This window comes from Momordica charantia (genome assembly GCF_013281855.1).
Source record: "Momordica charantia cultivar OHB3-1 chromosome 6 unlocalized genomic scaffold, Mcharantia_2.0 BLBB01000006.1, whole genome shotgun sequence".
Taxonomy (NCBI): domain Eukaryota; kingdom Viridiplantae; phylum Streptophyta; class Magnoliopsida; order Cucurbitales; family Cucurbitaceae; genus Momordica; species Momordica charantia.
The window spans coordinates 8070658-8097679 of NW_028275164.1; the positions used below are offsets into that span (position 1 = coordinate 8070658).

Here is a 27022-nt window from a genome sequence, read left to right on the forward strand (position 1 = left end):
TTAGAGCTGACATTTTGTTATACATGTTGAATTTTTTAACTAAATATAAATTATTTTATTGATCTAATTTTATATTATAATTAAATTTATTAAAGAAAAATTCTTCAAATTATATTATTAGAAAATAAAATGACCAAAAGTTTTATATTCCACCTTTTAAGATTCTATACAAATTATTGTTTATAATTAATTTATTAATTAAACATTTTTTTATGTATTGATTTCTATGATTGTTTTTTTTTTCAACAATAAGAACATGAGCTTGTAATTATCTATATTTTAAACACATATTCAAAATAAAATTGCTCAAAAAAGAAACATTCCAAATAAAAAAAGTACACTAAACAATAAAAAAACATTAGTAACAAAAAGAAAATTCCAAATCCTAAACTAAATTAAATTGCTAAAAAAAGAAAAATTCCAAATAAAAAACACACTAAATTAGAAAAATAACAATAGTAACAAAATAAAAAAAATCCAAATACTTACTATACACTCATCTTTTAGAGTAAATATGCTCATTCTTGAAGATTGCTTGACATATACTATTATTCAACTTTGTAAAATTGTGGAATGGTAACGTCACAAACCTAGTATTCGAGATATGTAGATTCAACATATGCCTCCCTTACAACTTGATGAATATCTCACAAATATCTCGAGATGTTTTCATGATTGAATCATCTTTGAGAGATGTTTGAAGGAACTAAGAATAAAAAAGTATTGAAACTTGGGAAAAACATGTAGAAGAACCCTATTTTTATAGTAGTAGAGAATAAAACGTTACGAAAGTTTTTCAAATTCTAAAACTCTTGAAATTTTAGTATGAATTTTAATTAAAGAAAAAATTAATTTAATGTTGTTGGAAAACTTTTTGCATTCCAACTTTTTATATTCCATGCATTTATAGTATGGATAATTAATAATTAATAATTAATTTAATATTTGTAAATGTTATAATTTGTAATTTGTAAATTTAGTAAAGGGTAAAAGTGTCCAAAAATGTTTTTCCTACGTCCTACCTTTTTAATACAATATACATATAGATATATATATATATTTAAACAATTTGAGGCAAATATTTTCACTTATTAATGAACGGTTATATTTAAGTAATTAATTGATTAAACAAATAAAAGAAAGAACTTTCCAATGTAATTAACGAATTATACTCAAAACATTGGTATTCCAATGTCTGTTTGGCTCATCTGGCAAGGCCGTGAGTTTGGATGATTCGAACCTCTCCCGATCTTGGGTTCTCAGTTGAAATCAATCCATTTGTGCGCATGAGCTCCATAATTTCTTCCCTCCTCCACCATACCTCCCTTAAATCTGGTGTTTGATTTCTGTAAACTTGGCCAAACTCTACATTTTTTTCCCACTCACTGCTCGCTTGAAGGATCCTACTCCTCTCGTAGTTGTCTGAAGCTATTTCCATGGATTCCCATAATTCTTAATTAGGAATATTCCAGGCACAAGTATTCATTCCGAACTAAATCTGTCTCTGGGCATCATCCTCCATCCTCACCGGGTAATTCTTTCTTTCTTCGTTTCACTTTCGCCTCCTCTATTTCTCTCATCGATTTTGGGCGATGGAGTGTTCGATTAACTTGTTTTTGTACAATTTATCATGGGGTCTGCTTATTAGTTACCGCGAGTGTGTCGATTTCAGAGGGCTAAACATGTTATGTATTTGAATTACTTGTATGACTATGTTTTTTTACGTGGACCCAATTATGAATTTATTGTGTACGCGGAAGGTTTGTTAGATTGGATCACGATGTGTGGCACATTGTAGGTGTCTGGGAGATTTTTATGATGGGCGATCGAAGAAGACACAGAATTCTGATGGTCTCTGATTTTTTCTATCCCAACTTTGGCGGTGTGGAAAGTCACATCTATTATCTCTCGCAATGTCTGTTGAAACTGGGTCACAAGGTTAGGGACGATTCTTCAATGTGTTTCATATGGTTTTGTTATTGAATCGAAATGTATTTCAAGGTGTAGAGGGAGTATTTCAAGGTGTATATTTCTTCTGCATCGTTATTTGGTAGTTCATTCTAGAGTTATCAGTTTTCATTTTCTACCCTCCCTATTTATATGTTAAGAAACATGGGGCATCTCATTTTGAGTAGGGCCGGTGTTAAGTCATTCTCAACACGTGGTTTGGACTTTGGAATATCTAAGTCTTTTAAATTTTCAAATACATCGGGACGGGCCATTTAGGGGATGTTAAGAGACAGGGAAAAAGAGGGAAACATATTGAAGAACTAGTAAGTGATAACTTATTCAAGCTTAGATAGTACTTTAAAATATGAATGAATAAACAAATTATATAAAAGCTTAGGAAAATTAAATTAAAATTTCTGTATGCAATTTCAATAAAATGTTTTGTGCAAAATATTGTATTTTATGGGATGTCGATGGAATTTAATCCCGTCAAAAATCCTAAATAATATGTTGATGAGAAAGTTTTCACTATTTTGGTCCCCAATTTCCGTTGAATTTCCCTTCCTAGCTGTTTACATGCCTAGTACCCTTTTTGATTTGATATCTATGCAAGTTTAAACTACTGGCAATTTTATAAACTTCTAAGAAAATAATTGTCTAGGTTGTGGTGATGACTCATGCTTATGGAAATCGTACCGGTGTGAGATACATGACGGGAGGCCTAAAAGTGTATTATGTACCATGGAAACCATTTCTAATGCAAAATACATTGCCAACCTTCTACGGGACACTTTCAATCGTCAGGACAATCCTTATTCGAGAAAAAATTACGTTAGTGCATGGACACCAGGCGTTTTCAACTCTTTCTCACGAAGCTTTGATGCATGCAAGGACCATGGGATACAAGGTTGTATTTACTGATCATTCTCTCTATGGTTTTGCTGATGTGGGAAGCATCCATATGAACAAAGTATTGCAATTTACGTTAGCAGATGTTACTGAGGCTATATGTGTTTCACATACTAGTAAGGAAAACACAGTTCTACGATCAGGTTTGCCACCAGAAAAAGTTTTTGTAGTACCTAATGCTGTTGATACTGCTATGTTTAAGCCTGCTTCAAACCGACTCAGTACAAACGAGATTATCATTGTGGTTATAAGTCGATTGGTTTATCGCAAAGGGGCAGATTTGCTTGTTGAAGTCATTCCTGAAGTCTGTCGGATGTTTGCAAATGTAAGTTGTTTCAAGTCCAGATAGTGTGTATTTGAAGTATTCACTTTGGCTAGTCTTCTTATGGGTGGTTGATTCACCTGAACCCCTGGCTATGCAAGGACTGTTTTTTCTTTAGTTTTGCCATAGGTTGAGTTATTATGGACTTCATTGTTTTCTTATTTCACGAACCCCTGCCATTTAAGCATGATATTGATAGCTTACTTTGCATGGCTACATTTCTGCTTGCATGACCTAACTTATATGCATTCTCAAATTAAAAAAAAAATCACTTAAGTTAAAATTTCCAAATAAAATGATGCTTAATGAGTACAATTGAGTAGACAACATATTAATTAGTATGACATTCATGTCAAAGCCTGCATTATATTGAGGATGGCATTTTTATGTCATCAGTGTATTTCTCCGCAGAAAGATGTAATTGGAGTATTTCATTCTTAGATTACATGTAATTGTCATAGGTACGATTCATTATTGGAGGAGATGGACCGAAGCGTGTGCGGCTAGAAGAGATGAGGGAAAAGCATGGTCTTCAAGATCGGGTTGAGATGTTGGGAGCTGTTCCACATGCTCGAGTTCGATCAGTTCTTATATCTGGCCATATATTTCTAAATAGGTTGTCACTTCTTGAGTTTTATATTTAAAGTACATACTTTACTCTAGTGTTTTAAACTAAAATTTTTAATTCTTTTTGGAAAATCAGGGTTTTTTTCTTTAATTGATGTTGTCAATCAAACTCAAACAATTATGTCATTGGGTTGATGTCAAATGAAAATTGATTGTCAATTTTTCCATCCTGGAATGTAAAGGTGAATATTAGAAATGGTAATATGTGATACTCGGTGTGTTTCTTATTGTGAAGCTTTATTTTAAAAAAGAAAAAAGGTTGACTTCTTTTTTATTTCTGAATGTTGGAACCTTTTAAGAATTTGGGAATAGGAGTAGTTTGAGAATCATGTTGTCCTAGACCTTGTATTTTTGGAGTAGTAAAAATTCAATGTCTTTTGGTGTTTACTAAAAAGATCATAGCACTTGTAGATTTGATAATAAAGCACTTACGATTGTTTCTATGTTGTCCATGTTGTCTTTGGATTGTCATCTCATCCATGCTGCTGATTGTTACAATTTTGCTTGTTTGTTTTAAAATAAAAGAGCATATGGTAATTAAAAAAAGGCTTGATTAGAACATTGCAAATCTGGTTTTCTGTTGTTTCTATAATCACCTGGTCTGTAAATGTATGTTTTCATCCGAATTCTGACTCTTACCATTCTTGCAGTTCTTTAACAGAAGCTTTTTGCATAGCCATATTAGAGGCTGCTAGTTGTGGATTATTAACAGTTAGTACGCGTGTTGGAGGCGTGCCAGAGGTTCTTTTCTACCTCTTTCATCTTAATAATTCATATATTATACATATGCTAATGTTTGTTTCTTTACTTTTTGGTTTATTCTATGGTTTGGATATTTATATTCTGATGCCAGGTTCTACCAGATGACATGGTTGTACTTGCAGAACCAGATCCTGGTGATATGGTCCAGGCTATAAAGAAGGCGATTTTCTTACTTCCTCTGATTCACCCACAAGAAATGCATGATCGTGTGAGTGCATTCTTTGAAAGGAACAAAAAGTCTCTATATGCATCTGGTAATGTTTATATGTACTAACTGTATTCTCTTTCTATCTCTTAAACAAACTGTTAGATGAAGAAATTGTATGATTGGCATGATGTTGCAAGAAGGACAGTTATTGTTTATGACTATGCTCTGAGAAGCACGGATCAAAATCTTCTTGAACGACTCTCCAGGTATGCTATTGAAATCATATGTTTACATGGAAATTCAAAAGAGCATTCATCGTTCAGATATTACTAGCAACATCTTCCATTTGTCAGCATACCAGACATTGAATGAGATATTAATCCTTACTTAAGTTTGCTTGATATCTGAAAATTAGAGGACTTAAATTTTGTCATTCGTGCAACCTACTGTAGAGTGCTGCTTATGAGATAATATTGAAGGGTCATCAAAACTAAAATCTAAATTTCAGGTATCTCTCATGTGGGTCATGGGCAGGAAAGCTTTTTTGCGTGGTTATGATCATCGACTTCTTAATATGGTATCTTTTGAAACTGTGGCAGGTAGTAATTTGTATTCCTTTTGGTTTCATTGCAATGTCTTCCACTGATTTTCATTTTTATCGACTATCTTTTATACTCTAATAACAGCCTGATGAGAATATTGAGGTGGTGCCTGATATTACATTAACGTGCAATCAAGATCAGGGGCCAATGGAGGACATGGACAAAAAAAAGGCTTGAAATGACAGTGAGTGCTTTTTGAGGTATGCGAACAAACTTTTGGTCCTGTACTTTCATTGAAGTAACGATTTAACCCTTGAATTCTCGATTTTGTCCCTGAACTTTAGTTTATGACAATTCAGACCCCATATTTTAAAATTTGTAACAATTTAGTCCAAGCGTCGGTTTTTATTAGGTAACAATTTAGGCTTCGTAGTTCATAAACACATTTAGTCCCTAATCTACATGTATAAGAAACTCCATTAAATCTCAACAACATTTTTCATGGTAGGAACTAAATCATTACAAATTTTAAGCTACAAGGAGAAAATTGTTACATACTAAAATTATGGGTCTAAATTATTACAAATTTGAAATACAAGGACTAAATTGTTCAATAAAAGTACGGGGACCAAAAATGATTTTCAACCTAGATTCATTATTTTTTAATCAGGCAGTTAAAAAACTGAGGTTGTATCTTGTAACTAGCTTCAAGAAGATAAGGAAAGGCCGATCTTTGGTCAAAATTCCGGATGAATGAAATGTATTTAGTTGCTTTAAGGGTGGAAAATTGTTTTATTGTGATGTTGGGAAAAAGTGAAGTATGATGGCCAGTCCAGTTTAGTGTCCTTAGAGCTATTATGCTGATGATGACTATTTTTGTGGGGGATTTGGACCAGAGAAATAATAGAATCTGTGAGGGTGGAGAGATTCAAGAAGTATATTTGAGACCTGGAGATTATTAAGATTATTAGATCTAATACTGCCTTGTGGGGTGGTTAAGTCCTTTAGGATTTGAGCCCCTTTCTTTTGGTGGGTCTCCTGTCATTGGGCTATTTATTATTATTATTATTTTTTGTATGCCTATTGTGTATCTTTTTTTTTTTTTTTTTCTTTCCATTTTTCTCATGAAAAAGAAGTCCTATTATGCTTATGATGCATATAACATTTTATCTCCTTAAGTTTTTGAACACTGCATATTGGTTTTTTATCATGTGTTTTCCTTGAATATTATTTAGGAGTTAGGGCACTTGTGAATGTCACATCTTATGACCTATGTATGCGTTGAATAGATAAGATAGCCTTATGCAAAATGTTCTCTAAAGGGATATTTGGTATGCAGGCATATTATGCGGTCAAATTCCGCGATCTCATTCCTACACAATCTTCTTACTCTTGTCCTTCATTGAGTGAAGGGTTCAGAAACGTTTTTTTCATGGAAAAAAGGTACTCTTCCCTAACGAATGGTAGGTTGACACCTAGTCGATAGGTTTCAAGTGGACTTTTGATCTACTTCCTTTTATAATTTTAAGGATAGGAAAGATCATGAGTAATTTTTCTATAAGAGAGTGGGAGATCTCATTTGAACATAGGGAGGTAGTTTCGAGATCGTTCGAGTTAGTTTGGGCATAGGTAACACGGTTTGCCAGTCTTTTGGAGACTGGTGCTTTGTGTCAGATTCGGTGGGTCTCAATTTGTGGGGTTTAAAGACAGTTTTAGAAACTCTTGGAATACGCTAGGAATTTTCATTTGTTGACTCCTAACCCTTCATAAGGGGTATTTTTTCTCTCTTATGTGACACACTCTTCCATTTTCCTTTTTATTTTTCATGCTTTTGAAGGCTAGAATCTTTTATGGGGTCAAATCTTTCATTGGAAGATTAATACTATTTGACTTTATACCACTTTTTTTTTTGTGTTGTTGGGGCCTCAATGGCGCATCCTATATTGTGGAGGTTTTTCCGCTGCTTCAAGACATGGAAGAGACTTGTCCTTGTGCAACATTTCTTTTTACTATTTTATGAAATATTTTGTTTTAGAGGAACAATAGGATTTTGAGAGTCCTCGAGTAGAGGTGTGATTTATGATTAAGTTCCACATCTCACGAAAGAGTTTTGTAGTTATCTTCTCTCTTATTCTCGACCTCTAGAGTCGATTTCTTTTTGTAATTTCTATATTTTAGTTTTGGTTTTCTTCCTTTGTAGTGTTAACAATACTCGAGAAGTTCAATGTTTCCAAAGTTAGAGAGAAAAGATGAAATAAATGCTGAGTTGTGCATTGAAACAATGGTGTAAATTATTTGTGCTATTTCACTTCAACTATCCTCTATTATTTGATCAATGCATTGGATGAAATGCAGCACTCTTTATGAAGTCTATGAATATAGGTCCTTTTGGGAGTGGCTAGGTGAATAATTCCAAGTTCTTTAGGGGCTTTTTTCCTTCAAATATTCTGCTGAAGGAGGACCCATCATCCATTGATTGGACAGAAAGTTTACACTTGGTGGCCATTGGATCAATCCAAAAGTTCCACCTTTCAAATTTACACTATATTTTATGCCTATATAATAAAAATTTTAAAATATTTATCTAATGGTTTAAATCTCATTTTGATTCCTTTCGCTCCTTTCGCGATTAGTTGCATCTCACCGAGCTTCTAATCAATAGACCACTACGTAATAAAAAGATCCATATACCAGTCATGAGCAATAGTGAAACCTAGAAATAAGCTAGAAATAAGCAAAACAGGCTAGAAGAGCTTAGTGTGAATTGTGAAATGCTTTAGAAAGAAGTATGAGAGTTGTGCACTCTCTGACCCATTAACCTAGAAATAATGGACTTCTTTTGAGATTATTCTATTTTGGTCTTGGAGTTTTAAAATTGTCCATTTTAATTTTTGAACTTTTGAAAAATATTACTATAGTCCTTGAACTTTGAAAAGATTATTATTTTGTTTTTTGTTTTTAATTTTTTACCTAACATTTGCTCACGTAATAATTGTCTTGATCTACCTATGTGACTTCAATACGTGCTTATGTTGATACGTTAGTACATGTACTTGTACTTGAAGTTATCATATTCATTTGTTAAAAGCACATATATGAAAGATCAAAATAGTTTTTTTTTGTTAAAAAATACTTTTGGTCCCTGTATTTTTTCTTAAGTAACAATTTCGTCTTTGAACTTTAATTTGTAACGATTTAGTCTCTGTACTTTCAAACTGACAACAATTTAGTCATTGTCGTGATTTTTTTTTTGTTAAGTTTCTTATATGTATAGATTGATAAACTAAATAGGTATTAAATATGTTTATGAATTAGAAAGATTAAATTGTTATATGATAAAATTTGACACTTATTTTTAACAAAATTTTTTACGATAAGGACTAAATTGTTACTTTAGGGATGGACTAAATCGTTACAAATTAAAGTTCAAGGACTAAATTGTTACTTTAGTGTAAGTACAGGGACCAAATGTATTTTTTAACATTTTTTTTAAATATATAGTTCAACGATTAAAATAGACATTTTGAAAGTTGTTTTTTTCTTTTGTTTTTTTGTTTTTTTTTATAAACAGACATTTTGAAAGTTTAAAGGCAAAAAAGAAATAAATTATATAAATCTACTCTTTAAATTATGAGTTTAGTATTTAAAATTTTGACAGCATAACTATTTAATCTTCAAATTAGGAAAAAAAAAGAAATCATTTACATTATTGGTATTAATAAGAATTTTTTTAGTAGGGGATGGGGACTCGAGCTCAAAACATCTTGATTAAAGATATATGTCAATTAACATTGAGTTACGTTTGCTTTGGTAGAATTATTTAATAAGACGTTGATTATATTAATCTATCTAGCTATATGTTATATGATGACGAAAATTCAAGCAAATTTTATTATTTGATGATAGTTTTTTTATCTTTTTAAGTTTAAGAATTAAATTGACGCCAACACACAAAACTCAAAAGTTAAATTTACAATTAATTTAATAATTTTTAACAGAAACCAAACTTTTTTTTTTTTTTGGAAACATAAGAAACAAATTAATTTTATGCTATCCAAAAGAATCAGTTTTGATTTAAAAATTAAATATAAATATATATATATATATATATATATATATATAAACTAACTAATAAATTACACACACAAAAAAAAAAAAAATCTGACCTTAAACCATTTTAAAAACACTCAAATGGGAATTTGGAAAAAAAAAAAAAAGTTTTCCCAACTTCTAGTGTTTTGTTCTCCATTCGTTGGAATGAAAAACAAATAAGCTCCATTTTGATTCTGCTCTCAAATCTGTCAATTCCGCTCGAAGAAACCGAATTTTGGTACCAAATTAATCGTCGGAACCCTCTTCTCCGACCACGTCTCCGTCAAAATTGGTTATCTCCCAACCAGAATCATTAATTCCTCCGTTTCCCCACAAGGATTAAATTCCAGTTGCAGCCTCCGATCCAGTTCATAGCCCTCAGTTCCTCTTCGTCCGCCTGTTTTTGAACTGTCGGCGATGTCGAACTGCGCCGTGGAGTCGTGTAAAGTCGAGACCAGTGATGGGGTGAAGCTCCACGCGAGGGTTTTCAAGCCGAAAGATGAGGAGGCGAGGGAAAATCTGGTGGTTGTTCTGGTCCATCCCTATTCCGTTTTGGGTGGTTGTCAAGGGCTCTTGAGAGGAATAGCCGCTGGATTGGCGGAGAGGGGTTTTAGGGCTGTGACTTTTGACATGAGGGGTGCTGGGAAATCGTCTGGAAAGGCTTCTCTCACTGGATTTGCGGAAATTAAGGATGTCACTGCTGTCTGCAAGTGGGTCTGTGAGAATTTGTCTGTTGATCGAATCTTGTTGGTGGGTTCATCTGCAGGTATGTCGTTCTTCAGTTTCTGCTCTGGAATTTTGTGGGTTATGGTTCGGTTTTGGTCTCAGTTAGTGAAATATTGCTGAGATTGCTCGTATGTTTTGGTGATTGCTCTCGGATTTGATTGTTCTTACACGCTAACTGATTGGAAGTTTGAAATTCTTTTCACGAGTCTGATGGAGAAGGAGGATTATGAATTACCTGAAGAGATTCTGTAACTCTCTGGTTGATTGTTATATGATCTCTATCCATGGAAAAAAAAGCAACTTATTTATAATCTTGCTCACACAGAACAAAGGTGCTTTAAAGGTCTATGTGTGTTTTTATATGGACTAGTAATCTTATCTTGCAGCCGATTGAATTTTTAATAGATTGGCATAATCGAGTTGAAGAATTTGAATGTAGAAGATGCAAAAGAGAAATTGGGAAGTAGAATTAACTAGTACCTTCTGCTTTGCCATCAGATATTTCTTTGTGCAATGAATTCAGAGAATAGTTTTTCTGGGATTTCAGGAATTGATTAAAGGAAAACTTTCCTTTAAGATAAATCGGGAAGTAGAATTAACTTAGTTTTTTGCTCGTTGAAATTAGTATGTTACTGTTGGGTTAAGTGAAGCAAATATTTGAAACATCTTTATCTTGGTGTTATCAAAGATTCTTTTTTTAAGGAAAAAAAATATCTTGTTGAATCCGTATGAATATTTCTAGGGCTTTCTAATTGTTGTGAAACTCATCTATAACTAGGCTATTGTGAGTGAGATCTTTCCTTTCCCTCCGTGATGGAAGTAGGTCGCCTCCAGTTCAATGGCGATGCTGCTTCAATTTATCTGTATAGTTTTCTCTATATGGACAAATCTTTACAACTTTTTCTTTTCTAAGAAAGAACCTTTACCATCTAAGATTGTTCCAGGATGAAACCGGGTTGGGATAAAACAATAACGTATCTCAGGAGAGGATCTATACTCTTTCGTTTTCTCGGTTCCAACCGTCTTGATTCTATCAGAACATCAGACACTGGAAAGAAACATTGTGTCAAAGCAAAATTGAGGGCAGGATAGAGGGAGGGTGGTGCAATATTGATGATGCATCTAGTGAAGTTTGAAGCGCTAAGATCATCATTTTCCATTATTTTGTGGGGACAGAGAACAGGTGAAATTATTCTGAATCACAAGTGATGTAGTTGTATTTTTTGCAGGCGCCCCCATTGCTGGCTCATCTGTGGATTTGATAGAACAAGTGGTAGGCTATGTTAGCCTTGGCTACCCGTTCGGTCTAACAGCCTCGATTCTTTTCGGTAGACATCACAAAGCCATTTTACAGTCTCCAAAACCAAAGCTTTTCGTAATGGGGACACGGGACGGATTCACAAGTGTGAAGCAATTGAAGAACAAGTTAAGTTCTGCAGTGGGACGTGTCGAAACACATCTAATAGAAGGTGTGAGCCACTTTGAAATGGAAGGCCCTTCATATGATGCTCAAATGGTGAATCTTATCCTTCATTTTATATCTTCTTTGTAGGATTCATACTTTTGTTCAGAATATTTGTGGGAACAAACCCACCCTTTGTTGCCATTGTGGATCAGGCTCTGTAATATTAACTTCTTGTGTGTACTGCAGGAAAATTAGAGGTTTTGGCTCAACAAATTTTGCAATTATTACAGTGAAAAAACAAAACTAAGCATCTAAATGAGATTCTATTGACTCTGGAATAGAGTTTTACAGGAAGAACATTTCTACTGAGTTAAAGCTAGATACCAAAATAAAACAAGAATTCTTAGTACAATCAATAAACAGAAGCCATGACTTCATTAACTGCACAGTTGATCACAAGAGTTCAAAAATGCTCGAAAACGCCATAACGGAGCTGAGCACACTGCAGAAATTTTTCCATAGCAAGTCTGCAAGTTGTAGAATTTTTGCCATTTTGGAGCTTCAGCCACTTTACATCATCATCATACACGAACCATTGATTGCCCTTGAGAATATGGTTCTCTCCCATCTGCTTGAATCCCAAAAAAGAAAAAGAGGAAGAAATATGATCTTCTCACTACCAAGTAACCCAATTTAACCGCTCTTAATTCTTTATATTAAAATATATATATATATAATCCATTGAAATTATGACGATGAAATTATACACCCAAATTTAATAATCAGATGGGTTTTTAGCCTTTCACCTTGCTAATGTTTTGTGAGAAGAAGCTATCACAAATATATTAATAATAAATACCAGGCAAACTTTTGGATCCATAAATCAGTACTGAAGGAGAAGTCTAATAATTGAAGTGAACAATTTTACAAAATTGGGAGACCGAGAACTGAAGTTGATAAAAAGAAAGCACAGTAAAAGAAAATGAAGGTTTGGTATGTTTTCAAGCACAATGTACATATACAGAACCCAATGCATATCATTTAAATTAAGTACTGTACACCAGTAAGCATGTTTAATTAGTTATTACCACTTTCACCATCGGATGCATCTTCAAGCCTTGCGATCGCGTCGACGAGGGATTGTTCGTGCTCCTGCATTCACACAGATCCGAAATAAGTTAGATAAGTAAATGCACATAGAAAAGTTAAGTCGGAGCTTAGGATGAAGAAAGATTCATACTTTCAGCACTTTCTTAGCCTTTTCGATCTCCATCGGGTCGGGATGATTGGCACCAAATACTTTTTCCACCTGTTCGAGCAACTCAAATAACAAGGGAAAAACAAAGGTCATCACTTGCATTAACCAAAACAATAAAGAACAGAAAATGAATGATAAAAAGAAATCATATCATATCTTGCACACCTCCTTAATCAGCGTGTCGGTGTGAAGTATTTCAATATCGCCCGTAGCCTGCTTCCTAGAACCATTTTGAGAGACAGGTAAGTCTTTCCTGGATTGGCCCTTTGTGGTCCCCCGACCCCTTCCACCAGCTGCAACTGCACCACCCCGTGTCATGGACTTCTTATTGCCCCTCCCGTGTCCAGGTCGAGCGCCACTGCGAGGTAAATCGCCACGTTCCCACCTAATATCTTCAGGAGGTATCTATAACAGGAGAGGTGTATAGATAACTCATAAGTGACAATATTCCACTTTAGATCAGGATTTCAAATAGAAAAATGACTACTGAATTTATGGCTGGTCATCTCATCATCCAATTAATAGTCTGATCTTTAAGTGAAAAAAGAAGCAACATTTTCAGACACACTACAGTCATGTGGTTTACAATCAACAGCAATCACTGTTAGTGGTTTTCTATTTGAGCAGAAGACATTACAATTCTTGAACAACTCCCCTGGTATATTCTTTCATTTTTACTTGATTAAAGCTTGGTTTCTTATTAGGGAAAAAAAATCTTGAACAACTGCACACACACACACACACACACACACACACACACATATCATAAGCTGAAAACTAACAAGCATACTATTAGAAGATTGGAAAACAGGTAAATGATAATCTATACTATCTTCCAGTTACTAGTCTGATCTAAAAGCTCAAAAATATGCACAAGAAAACATTGCAAAAGTGCATCAAATAGTTACTACTTCACCAGCGAACAATTGTTACAAGAACTTGCCAAACAGATCCCATCCTATAACGGAAGTACGTGACCTGCTTTATCTAGCATGCACAGAATATTGCAATATGATAATAAACATCCTATCGATCATGCCACCGATTGCATTATAACCCTAGTTGAGAAGTAGTCTCAAATATAAACAGCACAATATCCAAAATGCTTTTCGTTTTCGTCAGCTTGAATAAGTGAAGAGCAAGCCTTTTAACAAAGGTAATATTCTTATAGAGAGGAACAATACATGAACAAGCGCAATCTAGAAAGTCCCTCATTTACTGTTTTATTTATGGGGTGGGGAGTACCTCTTTAAGGTTGACCCATTCCCACGTCTCGTTTGCCGTATTGATATCATAGACCAAAGCATGACGGCCCTGTCCAAAATAAGGATCGATGAGATCAAGGATATAACCCAGGTCTGGGGTAAAATCAAATCGTTCAAAGAAGTGAAGAACAAACCTCAGCATGGTTATAATCAGTTATAACAGCCTCATAGAAGCTGTTGTCTTCGGGCCACCTAGTCCAAACTTTCCGTCCAATTACCGGTTGATGGGTTGCTCCTTCAGCAGGTTCATGTGAAACAAAGGCCCCTAAAGAACCTCGATTATTCCCTTGGCCACTTCCCGTAAGACCTGTATGCATGGACTTCACAAAAAGTGTTGCAGTCAATGCAGTGAATTGACCAAATAATAGAGGGTAACAAAAATTAAACAGAACAAAATAACCCTAATTTATTCAATAGGTACAATCTAAAAAACTTACTGATTTCGTCTTTATATTCCTAGCTCCAGGGGGAGGACCGCGTCTCATGGCTGATGAAGATGGTTGCGTACCAGGAGGTACTGCAGGAGTAGGTCCACCTTGGGACAAAGAAGCCTGGGACGTTTTCTGTTTCTTCCGTGATGCAGATGCAGTAGGGCTGGGTGTGGGATCAGCCATCAGTTGATCAGTATTCAGCTTTCCGGGTTGAACCCCATTTGCTGTTCTCCATTCCCTAGAGCATTATTCATAACAATGCATGACAATATAGCATGATTCATACCAACTGCCGTAAAGTAGCAGTACAGGACAAGCATTACCATATCAAAATAAAATATTATTGACAATCACTCGAAAAATCATCAAACCTTATCCTTTTGATGACATCGTCTGCATTTACCCTGGATAAAAGTTTTCTGTGTTCTTCATCTGATACTCTCAACTCCTTTCTTAATTCTGTTATTAAACTTTCCTTTTCCTGATAAAAGTTAATTGTAAGGAATTTAAAAGCTGAACATAAAAATAGATTTTACAAATTCAACAAATAAACAATTTGAAGAAAAGATACCCATGTAATCGCATCTGATTGAGCTTTAAAAGCACGGAGGACTGAACTATATGCTTCCTGCTCAATGTGGTGGATCTGCATTTCCATATCACCGAGCATCCTAGGTAATGTAGAAGAATTGACCGCAGCAGATCTTCCGTTCCCAGCAGGAAGCCCACCTCGTTGAAATCTATTTTGATGAGGAGGAGGAAGGTCATCATCTGTTCCTGAAGCCGTTTTACACCGTAAAATCTTAAAATTAGAAGAGGAAATCTCCAGAATAATGTTGCCATTCTACAAAATAGTAAGATTAAACTAACAAAATCCTCCAAGCAAGTTCATAGCGCACCTTTCATACCACCTCACGGGCAGTCGCTTTATTACGCACAAAGCAACCGAATTTAAACAGAATATAAATGTCAATTCATTGCCCATTACAACACCAGAATACTTCCTTGCTAGTGACTACAGAAGACGTAACTAGAAGAAAAGAGCTAAATTAAAAGAGAGAAAGGAGAAAGCTCTTAACAGCCAAAGGGAAATACTATATCTACAGAACAGAATGAATAACGCAAAAGCTTTTCTTTCTTTCTTTCTTTCTTTCTTTCTTTCTTTCTTTTTTTCATTCCTTTTCTAGTAGGGTTAGCACAAAGACTTCCTGGTAAAAATTTTTCCTCACTTCTACATAACAAGGCAAGAAGGCAATATGAATTTGATGGCATACTTAGAAGTTAGAACAGCCAAAAAAAAAAATAAAAAAATGCATAAATAAATAAAACCTAGCTATTATCAAGAGAAAAATATAATTCATAAGGCGAGCTACTGCTATTGAGCCCCAGAAAACCCCTACCCTCGAAAGCTCAAAACCAATCTTTTCAATTTACTCACCACTGCTATCCGACGGTTCATACTCCATCGAAGTTCCGGCCACCCAAATCAACGTTCACCCACTCCAACCCAGGAAAGGAAATCAACTTCGCGACAGACCCAACTCAAAATTCGACCGGATTCAGCAAGAACACCGGCGACGAACAAACAGGAACGACGGAATATGGGCCCGACTCCGAGCTCAGCCGCTGCCCATGAAGTGGAGGAAGCTAAAAATTTGGAGACACGGCTAGATCCAGTGAGACGACTCGATCCGCTCGAAAAAGTTGGAGAAATTCAGGCGGAAATAATTGATAGGAAGAATCTACGGATTGGGAATTGAGGGTTTTTGCGAGGGGCAGAAGGTGTGTAAAGATGAACGAAGCGAGAGAGGCAGGGCGTTCTGCGTTGGGAGGGAACTCGAAGGCGGACTTGAAATTGATTATTGTCTCCGTTTGTCTATTTTGTTTATGGGATAATAATTGCTTTCGATTCCGCTTTGGGACTTTGCTTTCATAAAATCAAACCATGGGACATTAATTTGGTTGAAAATTTTACTCCATGCTTGGGTTAAAAAAATGTTTTGAGGATAATCTACCTCGTTGTGTCGAGTTGGACTCCACAAATTATCATTAGGGAAGATCGGATCAATTGCCATGAGAAGCTTCACGTGTCGGGTCGAAAAAGGTGCGGACTCGGAGGCGGCTACTATCGAGATATATATATGTGCCTCTTTTGAAAGTTCTTAACTTAGTAGTAATTGACATATGTTTTTTTACTAAGAGAACATGAATTTTAATTCTCCATTGATCATCCTACTCGTTGTACTAAAAAACCAGTTATATCGGTTAAAGACTTTATATAAGATTTTTATGAAAACAAATGATATTTGTGTTTGTTTTGCAATGAATATTCAACCAATAACTACAAAATATACATGTATGTGTGTGTATATACCTAAATAGCATCAAATAAAACATATATTTGAAATAACCTAAATCAAAGTCAAAGTCAAAGTTAAGTGTAATGTAAAATATACTAACCAAAATTTATGCCATGTTTGAAAAACAAATTAAAATTTATGATATTCTTACAAATACATATTAAAATTATGTCATGAAGTAAATATATATATATATATATATATATATATATTATATATATGTCGCGTTTTTTTTGTCCTAATACTCGTAGTTTGTAAACAGTGAACATTAATTCATGTGAGGTTATTCAAACAAGTGTTGAAAGTGAATTTTTTAAACTCTAAATCCAATAAACTATGAACTCTTGGTTATTATAATGAGTACTTGGACTTTATGTGGAGACATAAACTGGATCAAATTCAAGTAAATAGCATAAACAGTCTATAGTACATGGATTAAGTTTGATACTTTTTCCTGGAGACACTATTGAATACAGCCCGCTTTATGATTGTTACAAATGTTGTAAGGTGTCATAAACAAAGTGATCTTAATTCGTTCATGTAGGAACATGTGAGTGGGGGTGTTCTACACAATGAGATTGTGTAAGATTGACCTTGAAATAATCACTGTTACTTATTAACATTGTTTATGTAAAACACTGATTAATTTCGTTTATCGATGACCTAGATAACTTGATCTAAATTATGAGCCGTCTATGAACTCCTATTTTTTCAGGATTCTCCCTTGATCTGCATAGGTGAGAGTAAGCTCATCAGCACTGCTCAATATGTCTTCCGTTTCAGGGATAAGACTGGGTAGATAGCTGGGGACATAGAAATTAGCAAGACAGAACTCACTCCTACCTGATTTAGAGATAGTAGAGAGGTTGTTCCCTTAAGGGCTAATCCCGGGTCTTGAACAAGGGGCCCCATCATCTCACTGGCCCGAGAGGAATTAGATTTAGTGATTTGATCTTAATTCAATTGTCCATTAAAGGGATAGCGGTACTTAAGGAGAAAAGATGTAACTCAGGGGTAAAACAATTTTTGACCTAGCTGAGGTTACGAACGGCCTGTGAAGGATCAACTTACTGATGACGGTTATATGGAATGGACACAAATATATCTACAGTGAGGGGAGTGCATCTACAGGCTATAGTAGACAGTCCTGTTAGTTAACAAATGATGATTAACTAAGTTAAAGAGTTTGACCGGTTAGTCTCAAATCGTTGGAGCTCATGATCTGTAGGTCCATCGGGTCTCCATGCTAGCTCAGAAAGGATAAAATTTATGAACTAGGTGAAGCAAAAATTTGAAGTGTTCAAATTATGTTTTTTAGGAAATATTGTATTTTATATGAGATATAATATATATAATAATTAATTGAGAATTAATTATTATGGAGAGTATGACTTATTTAAATTAGTTTTAAATAAGTTTAAAGCATAAAAAATAGTGGTAATTTGATTAATGTGATTAATCAAGTTTAAGTGTAAAAGACCAATTAACATGAGATATTATTTTGGCTTGGTTTTTGTTTTAATAGAAAATTGATATTTCAATTTTTGTTTTTATAAAAAATTATTTTTATAAAAGTTTTATTTAAAAATCAAGATCAGTGGAAAATCCAACTTCGAAGTTGGATTTTCATACTAACTAGTGGTTTTTGAAGTGTTTCTTTAAGGCATTAACACCTATTTTTTACATGCTCGTGGGGTTTAAAATGGAAAGCATGCAAGGTTTGTCATTGCATGCATTTGGTCTTTGTATAGGTGATAAAGATCACTTTGAGAAGGTTAATGCTTCCTTGCATAAGTACATAATTTTTCCACTCAAATTTCTAAGGTTTTCTCCTAGCCATTAGTACTTTCCCTTTGCTTTCACTCAAAATTCGGTACCACAACCATGTTCATCATCCCAAGGATAGCACGGATTTGCCGTTGGTGGTCCCATTGAGTTAGGAAAAAAAGTTATAGTGAAGGTCTTCAAAGGTGTAAAGTTAATCACTTCTTCTTTACTTTTTTCATCATTTTTCCCGGCATGCTTATTTTAGTTAAATTGCTTCATTAAATATATTATGATCCTTAGCTTCCGTTGTGCATATCAAAAAGTTCTTACGATATATATATTTTTTCCTTTTTTTTAAACGTTCAAAGCATATAATTTCTAAGTTGGAGATTTAAATTCCTATCTCTCATATTTATTGTTTTGAAAAAAAAAATAATTTTTAAATAATTAAATGACTAAAACAAATATTTTTAAGTTTAGAATCAAGATCAAATAAAAAAAGGTTAAAATATGTAAACCTTCTTATACATTAGAGTAATCAATTAATACTTAATGTCAAAACGAGCATAGCTCAGCTGTAATTGACATATATCTTCAACCAAGAGGTTGGTGAGTTCGATCTCCCACCCCCACATGTACTAAAAGAAAAGGAATCCTTACATTACATTGATTAGTATTTCCAATATATACTAGTAGTGGTACAATGGTGATAAAAGTTCGTTCAATCTCCTTAACTCGCATTCGAAGAGGCCGAAACCAACTATTTCACATGTTTGCAAAATGTAGGCTCAGTCATTTTGGCTCTTTTTTATGGTCTCAATAGACCACCTCCTACTTCCTTTATGACTCGTTAATCTTATTGAGGATGAATCCCTTTTAAATGTAGCCCAAGTGACATCCTATTGATTTTAATATAAATATTCTAAGTGAGAGTATCGTTTTGTATTTGTAATATTTCCCCGAACTCCCCTACAAATTCCAACTGGGGTATTAAATTGGTATAGACTTAAATACCTCACACTCAATTGATGTTTTTACATACTACGATGTTTGATCTCTTTTAAATGGATTGAATTATGATACAACTTCGAATAATAGACTGAATCAGTGGAAAATTCTGGAAAGTGAGAGAGAAATATACTTTCGCAATAAGTGTATATCTTATATCCGCTCTGGGCACAACCTTCGCTTTGTTTTAATTTCTCCAAAATATCTCATATCAATGGAGATAATTGTTTTCTCTTATATACCATAGATCACTTCATTTCTTAGCGAGACTTTGTTTGCATTCCTCTTACAAACCCAACATTTTATAATAACAAAAAAAAATTATTAGGTTAAATTTGTGGCGTGTTTTAATTGTAGGGTAAAATGCACTTTTGGTCCATGAATTTGAGGATAAGTGTCTATTTGGTCCCGAGTTTCAAAAAGTGACAGTTTAGTCTCCGACATTTAGAAAAGGGTTCTTAATAGTCTCTGAACTTATAACGATGTGGCATAATTGAGTTGTCAAATTTTAGATGACGTGAGAATATTAAATAGTTTTATATTATTTCTTCTTTCCATTCCCTTCTCTTCCTTTATTTTTCTCCCCTTCTTCAATTTTCTCTACTCTATCATTTTCTAATTTTCTCCCATCAACCGTGATCGGAGAGAAACAACAACAAATATCAAAAGTAAAAAACAATTATATATAAATGTGTATTTACCTAAATAGCAAATAAAGTATATATTTAAAAATGTGGCAACAAGTTCAAAGTTTAACAAAAACTGATGTTCTCAAAAAGAAAAAAAAATTAACAAAAATGAAGTAACGTAACCTAATCGAAGTCAAAGTTAAATGTAATGTACAACACATGTTGGGGGCAAAAATATGACCTACCACGTGGCGAGATTATCTACGGCCGACCTCTTAAGTCCATCTAGGAAGAGCTCTTAAGCTCATCCACGATCGAGCTCTTAAGTCGATTTAGGAAAAGCTCTTAAGCTCATCTACAGAAGAGCTTCTAAGCTCATCTACGGAAGAGCTCCCAAGCTCATCTACGGAATATATCGTCTTAAGTCCATCTATGACGAGCTCTTAAGCTCATCCACGGTCGAGCTCTTAAGTCCATTTAGGAAGAGCTCTTAAGCTCATTTACGAAAGAGCTACTAAGTTTATCTACGGAAGAGCTCCCAAGCTCATCTATGGAATATATCATGTCCATCTAGGAAGAGCTCTTAAACTCATCTACGGAAGAGCTATTAACCTCATCTACGGAAGATACCTTAAGTCCATCTAGGAAGAGCTCCTAAGTTCATCTACAGAAGAGCTCCTCAGCTCATCTACGAAAGATATCATGTCCATCTAGGAAGAGCTCTTAAGCTCATGCAATGTCGGGCTCCTAAAGGACAAGCTTTGATGTCATGCGGTTCCATCGACAATTCAATATTGAAGGGCAAACTGTCGTAGGTCGACCTGTTCTCGAAGGATCATAGGTCGACCTCAGAGGTCGGGCCCGATTACTTAGACGCGGATGAGAACCTTCATTATGCTCCAAGACAGGGATAAATCAAAAGACTAACACGGACCAACAGTCCATAGCAGATCACTTGACCCTAGAGCAGTGAAGTACCTCGATGGGATGTGTAACTACTCTCAAATCCCTATAAATACACCTTCACTTCACCCACTAAAGTATGAAAATCTGTCTGACGCTGATCTGTTGAGCTCAGATTATTACTGACTTGGGCATTGGAGTGGGTTACCTGTTTTGCAGGTACCCCTGAAGAATACACCAAGTGTTACCAGTCGACCTCCTAGATCGTCCTCCGTGCCTTGGCAGATTTTTGCATCAACAACACACATATAATTTTTGAAAAAAAAATGAAGTAATACTTTTGCCATATTTGAAAAAATAATAAATAAATAAAATTGTGATTTTTTTTTACAAGAAATAACTTATTGATATATGAAAAGGAAAAATGTTCAAGATGCAAAACCATAAGGGGGTTAAAAAGAAAACAAAAGAGAGAATAATAGAAAAATAACAAATAAATATCGCAACAAGAACAATACAAGATCAAAAGAGATAAAATCATTCTAAAACAGAACTCAGAAGAACTACTTGCTGCCGAGCTTGGGAAAACAAGCTAAATCCAGGGACAACAACCGCATGAGGGAAAAACCTTCCTTAGCACCAAGAAACGAAGATCAAACTCCAAAATGACCCAAGTTTAAGATAGGGCACAAGAACAGATTGCAGCCAAAATGCTAATAAGGAGAAAACATCAAATACAAAGTCTCAATGTTGTCTTCAAAAAGCCTCCAAATATAAACCACTAAGTGTCAAACCAATCGCTGGAGAAAGACTTTGAAAACCTTACCAACCAACCAACCGAACTAAAACTACAAAGCTTTAAAATATGCGTAAGGCATAATTGAGGACATTCCAACATTTCAAACAACTTAAAACTTAGAGAGCATACTCAATTGGGACAAGAGTAATCCCCAATTCTTCAAAAAAGGAAGAAATGATTGTTCGCTGTGAGAGAACAGGTTTCTCATCTTCTTTTTGCTCGTTAAATAAGGATTGAAAATCGTCCACATAGGAATGTTCAGAAAAGTCCTCAATTGGGATGTCTGACTTTGTAGAAGAGTCTAAACTACTAATACTGATTGCACCATCCTCATCTTCAAAATCATTATCTGAGAATTCTATGGAAGATGATCGAAAAGGCAAACATTTGTTAATGGAGTGGATAGTACCAATGGACAGGACATTTACCTCATCCGAACAATTTTTACTCACTACATCTCGTTTCTAAAAGAAAGTCTTATTAAAGTTGACTTGAACCCCTTCAGCTATTGAGGGCTTTGCAAGCTCGTTTCCAAAATTAGAATTAGGCTTTCTACGAGAGTTGGTAAAAACGAAGGGGTTGAATTAATCGTTCAGTATTCTTCATACCCGATGGAAACGGATTGCCCTTTGACCTTTGGTTCAAAATAACTTCTGCATTTAGCTCTTGAAAAACAGTAGGGCCAATAATTCACACTTCTTTTCTGACCATAGGGGTGCTCAATTAACTCGACATATTGTTTGGACCAACTGGTGCGTTTTGAATAGATGAGGGGACAATTGCAATATGCTTTTCCAAGCTAGTCTTATTAGAAATGTTGCCAAATTGAAACTCTTCGTGTATGGACCGTTTCAAAGTGAAAAACAAAAAAAAGGGAAAAAGAAAAAAAATTGGAATTTTAGTTGGAAGCGCATTTTGGTAATTTTGCAAAAAAAAAAAGAAATGAAAGAAATGAAAGTTTTTTTTAGAAAGGCACGTGTGTGTGTGTTGTTGATTAATGAAGGTGGGTGACAGGTGTTTTAAAAAGAAAAGAAAAGGAGGGGAATGAAAAGAATAAATAAAAAGAAAGAAAGAGAAAGCATAAGAACGGAAAAAGGAAAGAAAAGAAAAAAGTGTGAAGAAAAAAAAGAGAGACAATGTAGGAGAAGAAGAATGAACAGGGAAGAGAAAGAAATCGAAGGTGGTGTACGGCTAAGGAGGAAGGAAGAGTTTTTTTTTAAACCGGTTGGAGTTCTTGAAGCTTGTTTTTGGGTAAGTTTCAGTGTCTTAAACCATGAGATTCTCGAAAATAGACTCCTTTCATTTGTGGGTTTTGTGAAGGACAAGTTATTTGAGGTTAAAATTGTGGTTCTTGGTTGAAGAAAAAAAAAAGAAAAATAGAGAAAGAGGATGGAAGGAAGAAAATCCGTGGGTTTTGGAGAAGAAAGAAGAAGAATAGTTTTTAGGAAGAGAGAGAGGAATTTTTTAATTGAATTTAATTGAGAAAAGTAAAAATGAATTGTAAAGAGAGGGGAAATCACGTGAGAAGGTGAAAGGGAGAGAAATTCAATGGGTTTTGGTGGGACCCACTTGTAAATGGTATGAGAGAGAAAAATGGTGGGTTGCTAATGAAGAGGGAGAATGAGTTATAAAATTGGGTTTATGTAGATTAATTTGGAAGATAATGTAATTTCAATTGGAAACAAAAATTTGTTGAAGTTAAATTGGATTAAAGCATGAATTAATTTGGTATTGAATCGATATTTCAGGTCGAGCAGAAATTGGAACGGAGGACGACCGAGTTTGAAGGATTAGTGAGTGGTTATTTTTATTAAATGGTTTTAGATACCTATTGATATAGAATTTATGAGAAATTATATATTATGTATGATTTAGCATTTCTGCTAAGAATGAAAGAAAATGTGTTTGTTCGAGAATTTAAAAAATGTTTTTGAGAATTTAGAAATGTTTTATGATTTAGAGAAATATTTGAAGGAAGATATGAAATGTTATTTAGAAAGAGATTTCAGAAGATGATTTTAGAATTTTATGAAATGTACTTAGAAAAAAAGATTTTAGAAATGATTTGAGAAAGAAAGAAAAGTTATTAGAAAGAAGGAAAGAAGAATTTTAGAACAGTTTATGAGATTGAGAAAGAAGTTTTCAAACCACCATGTTATTGTATCCAGGTGATTATTCGTATGCTATGTGAATGTGTTTCTATAGTATACCCAGAAATAGAAGGTCTTTGAGACCATTTTACTCCACGTGTTGAGAAAATTATTCTGCTATGCGTATTGAGATTACTCTATGCTAGTGGACCAAAATTATTATGTTGTGCGTATTGAGATTACTCTATGCCAGTAGACCAGAATAGAATATGGATACATGTGTGGTGTTGAGTTTTATCGATCTGTTTTATGTTTGAAAGAAAGAATGTTTTATATGTTTTAAAGCATGTTGAGAAGTTGGCGTAACTAGGTCGCGGGGGACGCAGGGGAATGCCGGGGCGATAAGGGCCAAATCCGGATTCCGAATCCTGGACTTGGGAGCGTTGTCTTTTCGGTTTGCCTGTAAAGAAATTGTTGTTACAAGTTTAGTTTTGAGAAGTTTACTGAGTTTTATGAAATGTATAATGTTGCTCTAGTTTTACTCGAATTTTATGGAATTTTAATGAGAATGATTATTACTTCAGTTTTATGATGTTTGTTTTAAGAGCTAAATTTTAAGTTGTTTATGAAAGAAAGTTGACGACAATATTTTCTTATTAACTTACCACTCACTGAGCTTCTCAGCTCACTGTTTATGTTTTGTTTTCCCTCCAGGCTGTACCTGAGTATCTGAGTTTCTGAGTTTCAAGAAGAATTTAGTTCAGCTTCTGCCACCCCGAGTTGTTCAAGAGTTGCATATCTCTTTGTATGTAGTTTAATTGGTTTGTAAGAAATTTTATCTGCATTCTGTTGATAGGAAAAGAATGTATAGAATGGATGTAAGAATGGTTGTTTGGTTAAGATTAATATTTTATTGTGCATCCATTCGGAGTTGTTAGTCAAAGTTCAGGTCAAAGGAAAGAAAGAAGTTGACCACTAACTTCGTAGTTAGTCGGGGTCTGTGGTCGGCGCGACTCGTTCTAGGACTAGTAGGTGTTTGGGACGGGTCGTGTCACTTCGTCTGCTAAGACTTCCTGCAATCTTTGGATATCCAAAGGATTTGAAGAATCTGCAACTAATGAAGTCTTTGAAAGTTGAACGGAGGAGAAAGATGGCTTGATAGCTTCATTTAAGGCAACCACGTTTACCACAAACACTCCACGTTTCATAGTTATCTCGATAGAAGCCGGAATAAAGCCGCAATCATTATTCTCTACTTGAATGAAAGCTGCTGAACAATCTAATAGATTTAGTGTTACTGAAGAGATTTTCTTCAAACCTCCAAGATGTGTTCCAATGGCCTTGAAGCAATTTGTGTTCCAAAGCTCTAAAGGTAAGTCGTAAATTTTCAACCAGCCACCAAAACAAACTGTCAATTCTTTCCTGCCATGCTTTTCAAGATCCCACTTCTCCATCTTCACGTGAAACCCATCTAACTTGCACCATTTACCATTGAGCCAATAAGAGTTCAAGGGTCTTCCACTTTCGAATCTAAATAAAGCCTTATCTGCCAAGAAAGGGTTAACTTGACAATTTCCAAGAAGAAACTTTTGAGGGAGGCAATGCCTCCCAACTATCCTGAGCGTAAAACCTTGAGATAACCAGGACATTATCCCAATCTGTTTCCACAACTTCATGTTCCTTTTGAACCCAATAAGAGTTGCTCCATTTTTTTTTTTCTCGAAACCTCATTCTCTGCGGTATGGGATGCCATCATATTATCTCTGTTCTTTGGCAAAAGAAAAGTTTGAGGCGCCCTGCAATACCTTCTTTTGAAATTCACTATTGAGTCTTTTATCATGTCCCAAAAGGTTATCCAATCGATCTTCCCAATCCCTACAGGTACCATTATGAATTTTCTTTCACCTGAAGGGGCTAAACAACCCAAACCAGCCTTCAAAGAATCTCTTTTTATGGAGTCGACAAGTTTCGTTCCCATCCCTAACTTGCATGGAACATCTTGAATACAAAGGACAATGCAGAAGTTCCACCAAAGTCTTTTCTAACCACTAAAGCTGGGAAAGTTGAAGAGAAATCTGAATATTCTTCCTAGAGTCTTTTATGAGAAAACGGTCACTGTCGCACCCAACTCAGTAGTAATTGTTTTGAATGCTGCAATTTCTCGAATCCATTTGAAAGCAGTCAAAAAGGACAGTGAGCTCGTTAGGAAGGTGTTCGCGACAGCTTAGGATAGGAGGACGATGGCGGTGGATTAAGGTTAGGAGGGAGTTGGCGGCAGATTAAGGTTAGGCTAAAATTATGCTAGAGAGTGAAATTTTTATTTATTTATTTTTTTTAGTACAGGGAGTGAAATATTTCTTATACATACACATGTGTTTATATATATATTATTTTGCTTACATTCCAATCATATAATTTCTGAATGGGATATTTAAAAAAAGTAATTATTTTTTAAATAATTAAATGGCTAAAATAAACATGGTTAATTTTAGAATCAAAATCAGATAGATAAAAATAAAAGATATTTAAACCATCTGATATATTAAAGTAATCAATTAATACTCAATTATAACCGTTGAAAAATGAATAATTGCATTAAATAATTAATACTTATCCAGTATAAGCTTAGCTCAGTTGGAATTAGCACCTGTCTCTAATCGAGATCATGAGTTTGAATCCCCACACTTACTTGTTCTACTAAAAAATAATACTTAAGTTGTATTAAATTTATATAGTTTTTTATCACTGAAAATTAATTAGTCGTAGTACAAATAGACTAAGGGTGTGTTTGGAAATGATGGTAGAATTAGTGATTTTGAAAAAAAAATATAATTGATTTTTCAAAATCACAATCTAAGTGATACATTAAAAATTAATTTTAAATGATTTTAAATTTTCCTAAAATTAATTTTTTAATTTTCCAAACATGATCGCTAAAAAAGGGAGTGATTTCCAAAATCAATTTTGGAAAATGATATATACTCAAATCTCTTTTTCAAAATCAATCATTCTATTATCACTCCCAAACA

The 27022-nt window shown here is 34.4% G+C and overlaps 3 protein-coding genes and 1 long non-coding RNA gene across 14 annotated transcripts; 3 read left to right on the forward strand and 1 right to left on the reverse strand.

The window, feature by feature from the left end:
- The first annotated feature begins 1175 nt into the window (after positions 1–1175).
- On the forward strand, positions 1176–7622 carry SETH2 (UDP-Glycosyltransferase superfamily protein). Of its 8 annotated transcripts, XM_088124893.1 has the most exons (12): positions 1178–1531; positions 1799–1938; positions 2612–2857; positions 2943–2975; positions 3062–3184; positions 3643–3797; positions 4459–4549; positions 4662–4778; positions 4881–4984; positions 5227–5317; positions 5405–5520; positions 6600–7622. In XM_088124893.1, exons 2-11 carry the CDS (start codon positions 1816–1818, stop codon positions 5495–5497), a joined length of 1176 nt encoding a protein of 391 aa, XP_087981019.1. In that variant the 5' UTR covers positions 1178–1531; positions 1799–1815; the 3' UTR covers positions 5498–5520; positions 6600–7622. The 8 variants fall into 8 exon arrangements, 6 of the variants coding, with proteins under 6 accessions (XP_087981019.1, XP_087981021.1, XP_087981018.1 ...); XR_002602840.2 differs by having other exon boundaries at positions 2612–3184; positions 6600–6703; positions 7212–7622; XM_088124895.1 differs by lacking the exon at positions 2943–2975.
- A 1807-nt stretch (positions 7623–9429) lies between these two features.
- Positions 9430–11756, forward strand: LOC111021430 (alpha/beta-Hydrolases superfamily protein). Its single transcript, XM_022298401.2, has 2 exons — positions 9430–10118; positions 11308–11756. Exons 1-2 carry the CDS (start codon positions 9770–9772, stop codon positions 11628–11630), a joined length of 672 nt encoding a protein of 223 aa, XP_022154093.1. The 5' UTR covers positions 9430–9769; the 3' UTR covers positions 11631–11756.
- Positions 11757–11787: 31 nt separating this feature from the next.
- Positions 11788–16304, reverse strand: EML3 (Emsy N Terminus (ENT)/ plant Tudor-like domains-containing protein). 4 transcript variants are annotated; one of them, XM_088124896.1, is made up of 11 exons: positions 15876–16304; positions 15337–15467; positions 15009–15214; positions 14809–14918; positions 14444–14675; positions 14141–14326; positions 13987–14055; positions 12907–13146; positions 12724–12792; positions 12572–12635; positions 11788–12114 (listed from the first exon to the last, which is right to left on the reverse strand). In XM_088124896.1, exons 2-11 carry the CDS (start codon positions 15341–15343, stop codon positions 12065–12067), a joined length of 1233 nt encoding a protein of 410 aa, XP_087981022.1. In that variant the 5' UTR covers positions 15344–15467; positions 15876–16304; the 3' UTR covers positions 11788–12064. The 4 variants fall into 4 exon arrangements, with proteins under 4 accessions (XP_087981022.1, XP_022154092.1, XP_022154090.1 ...); XM_022298400.2 differs by lacking the exon at positions 15337–15467 and having other exon boundaries at positions 15009–15208; XM_022298398.2 differs by lacking the exon at positions 15337–15467 and having other exon boundaries at positions 15876–16303.
- Positions 16305–22958: 6654 nt separating this feature from the next.
- On the forward strand, positions 22959–24917 carry LOC148210633 (uncharacterized). Its single transcript, XR_015791783.1, has 3 exons — positions 22959–23154; positions 23652–23696; positions 24708–24917. It is a non-coding gene; the product is annotated as an uncharacterized LOC148210633 (long non-coding RNA).
- Positions 24918–27022: the final 2105 nt, after the last annotated feature.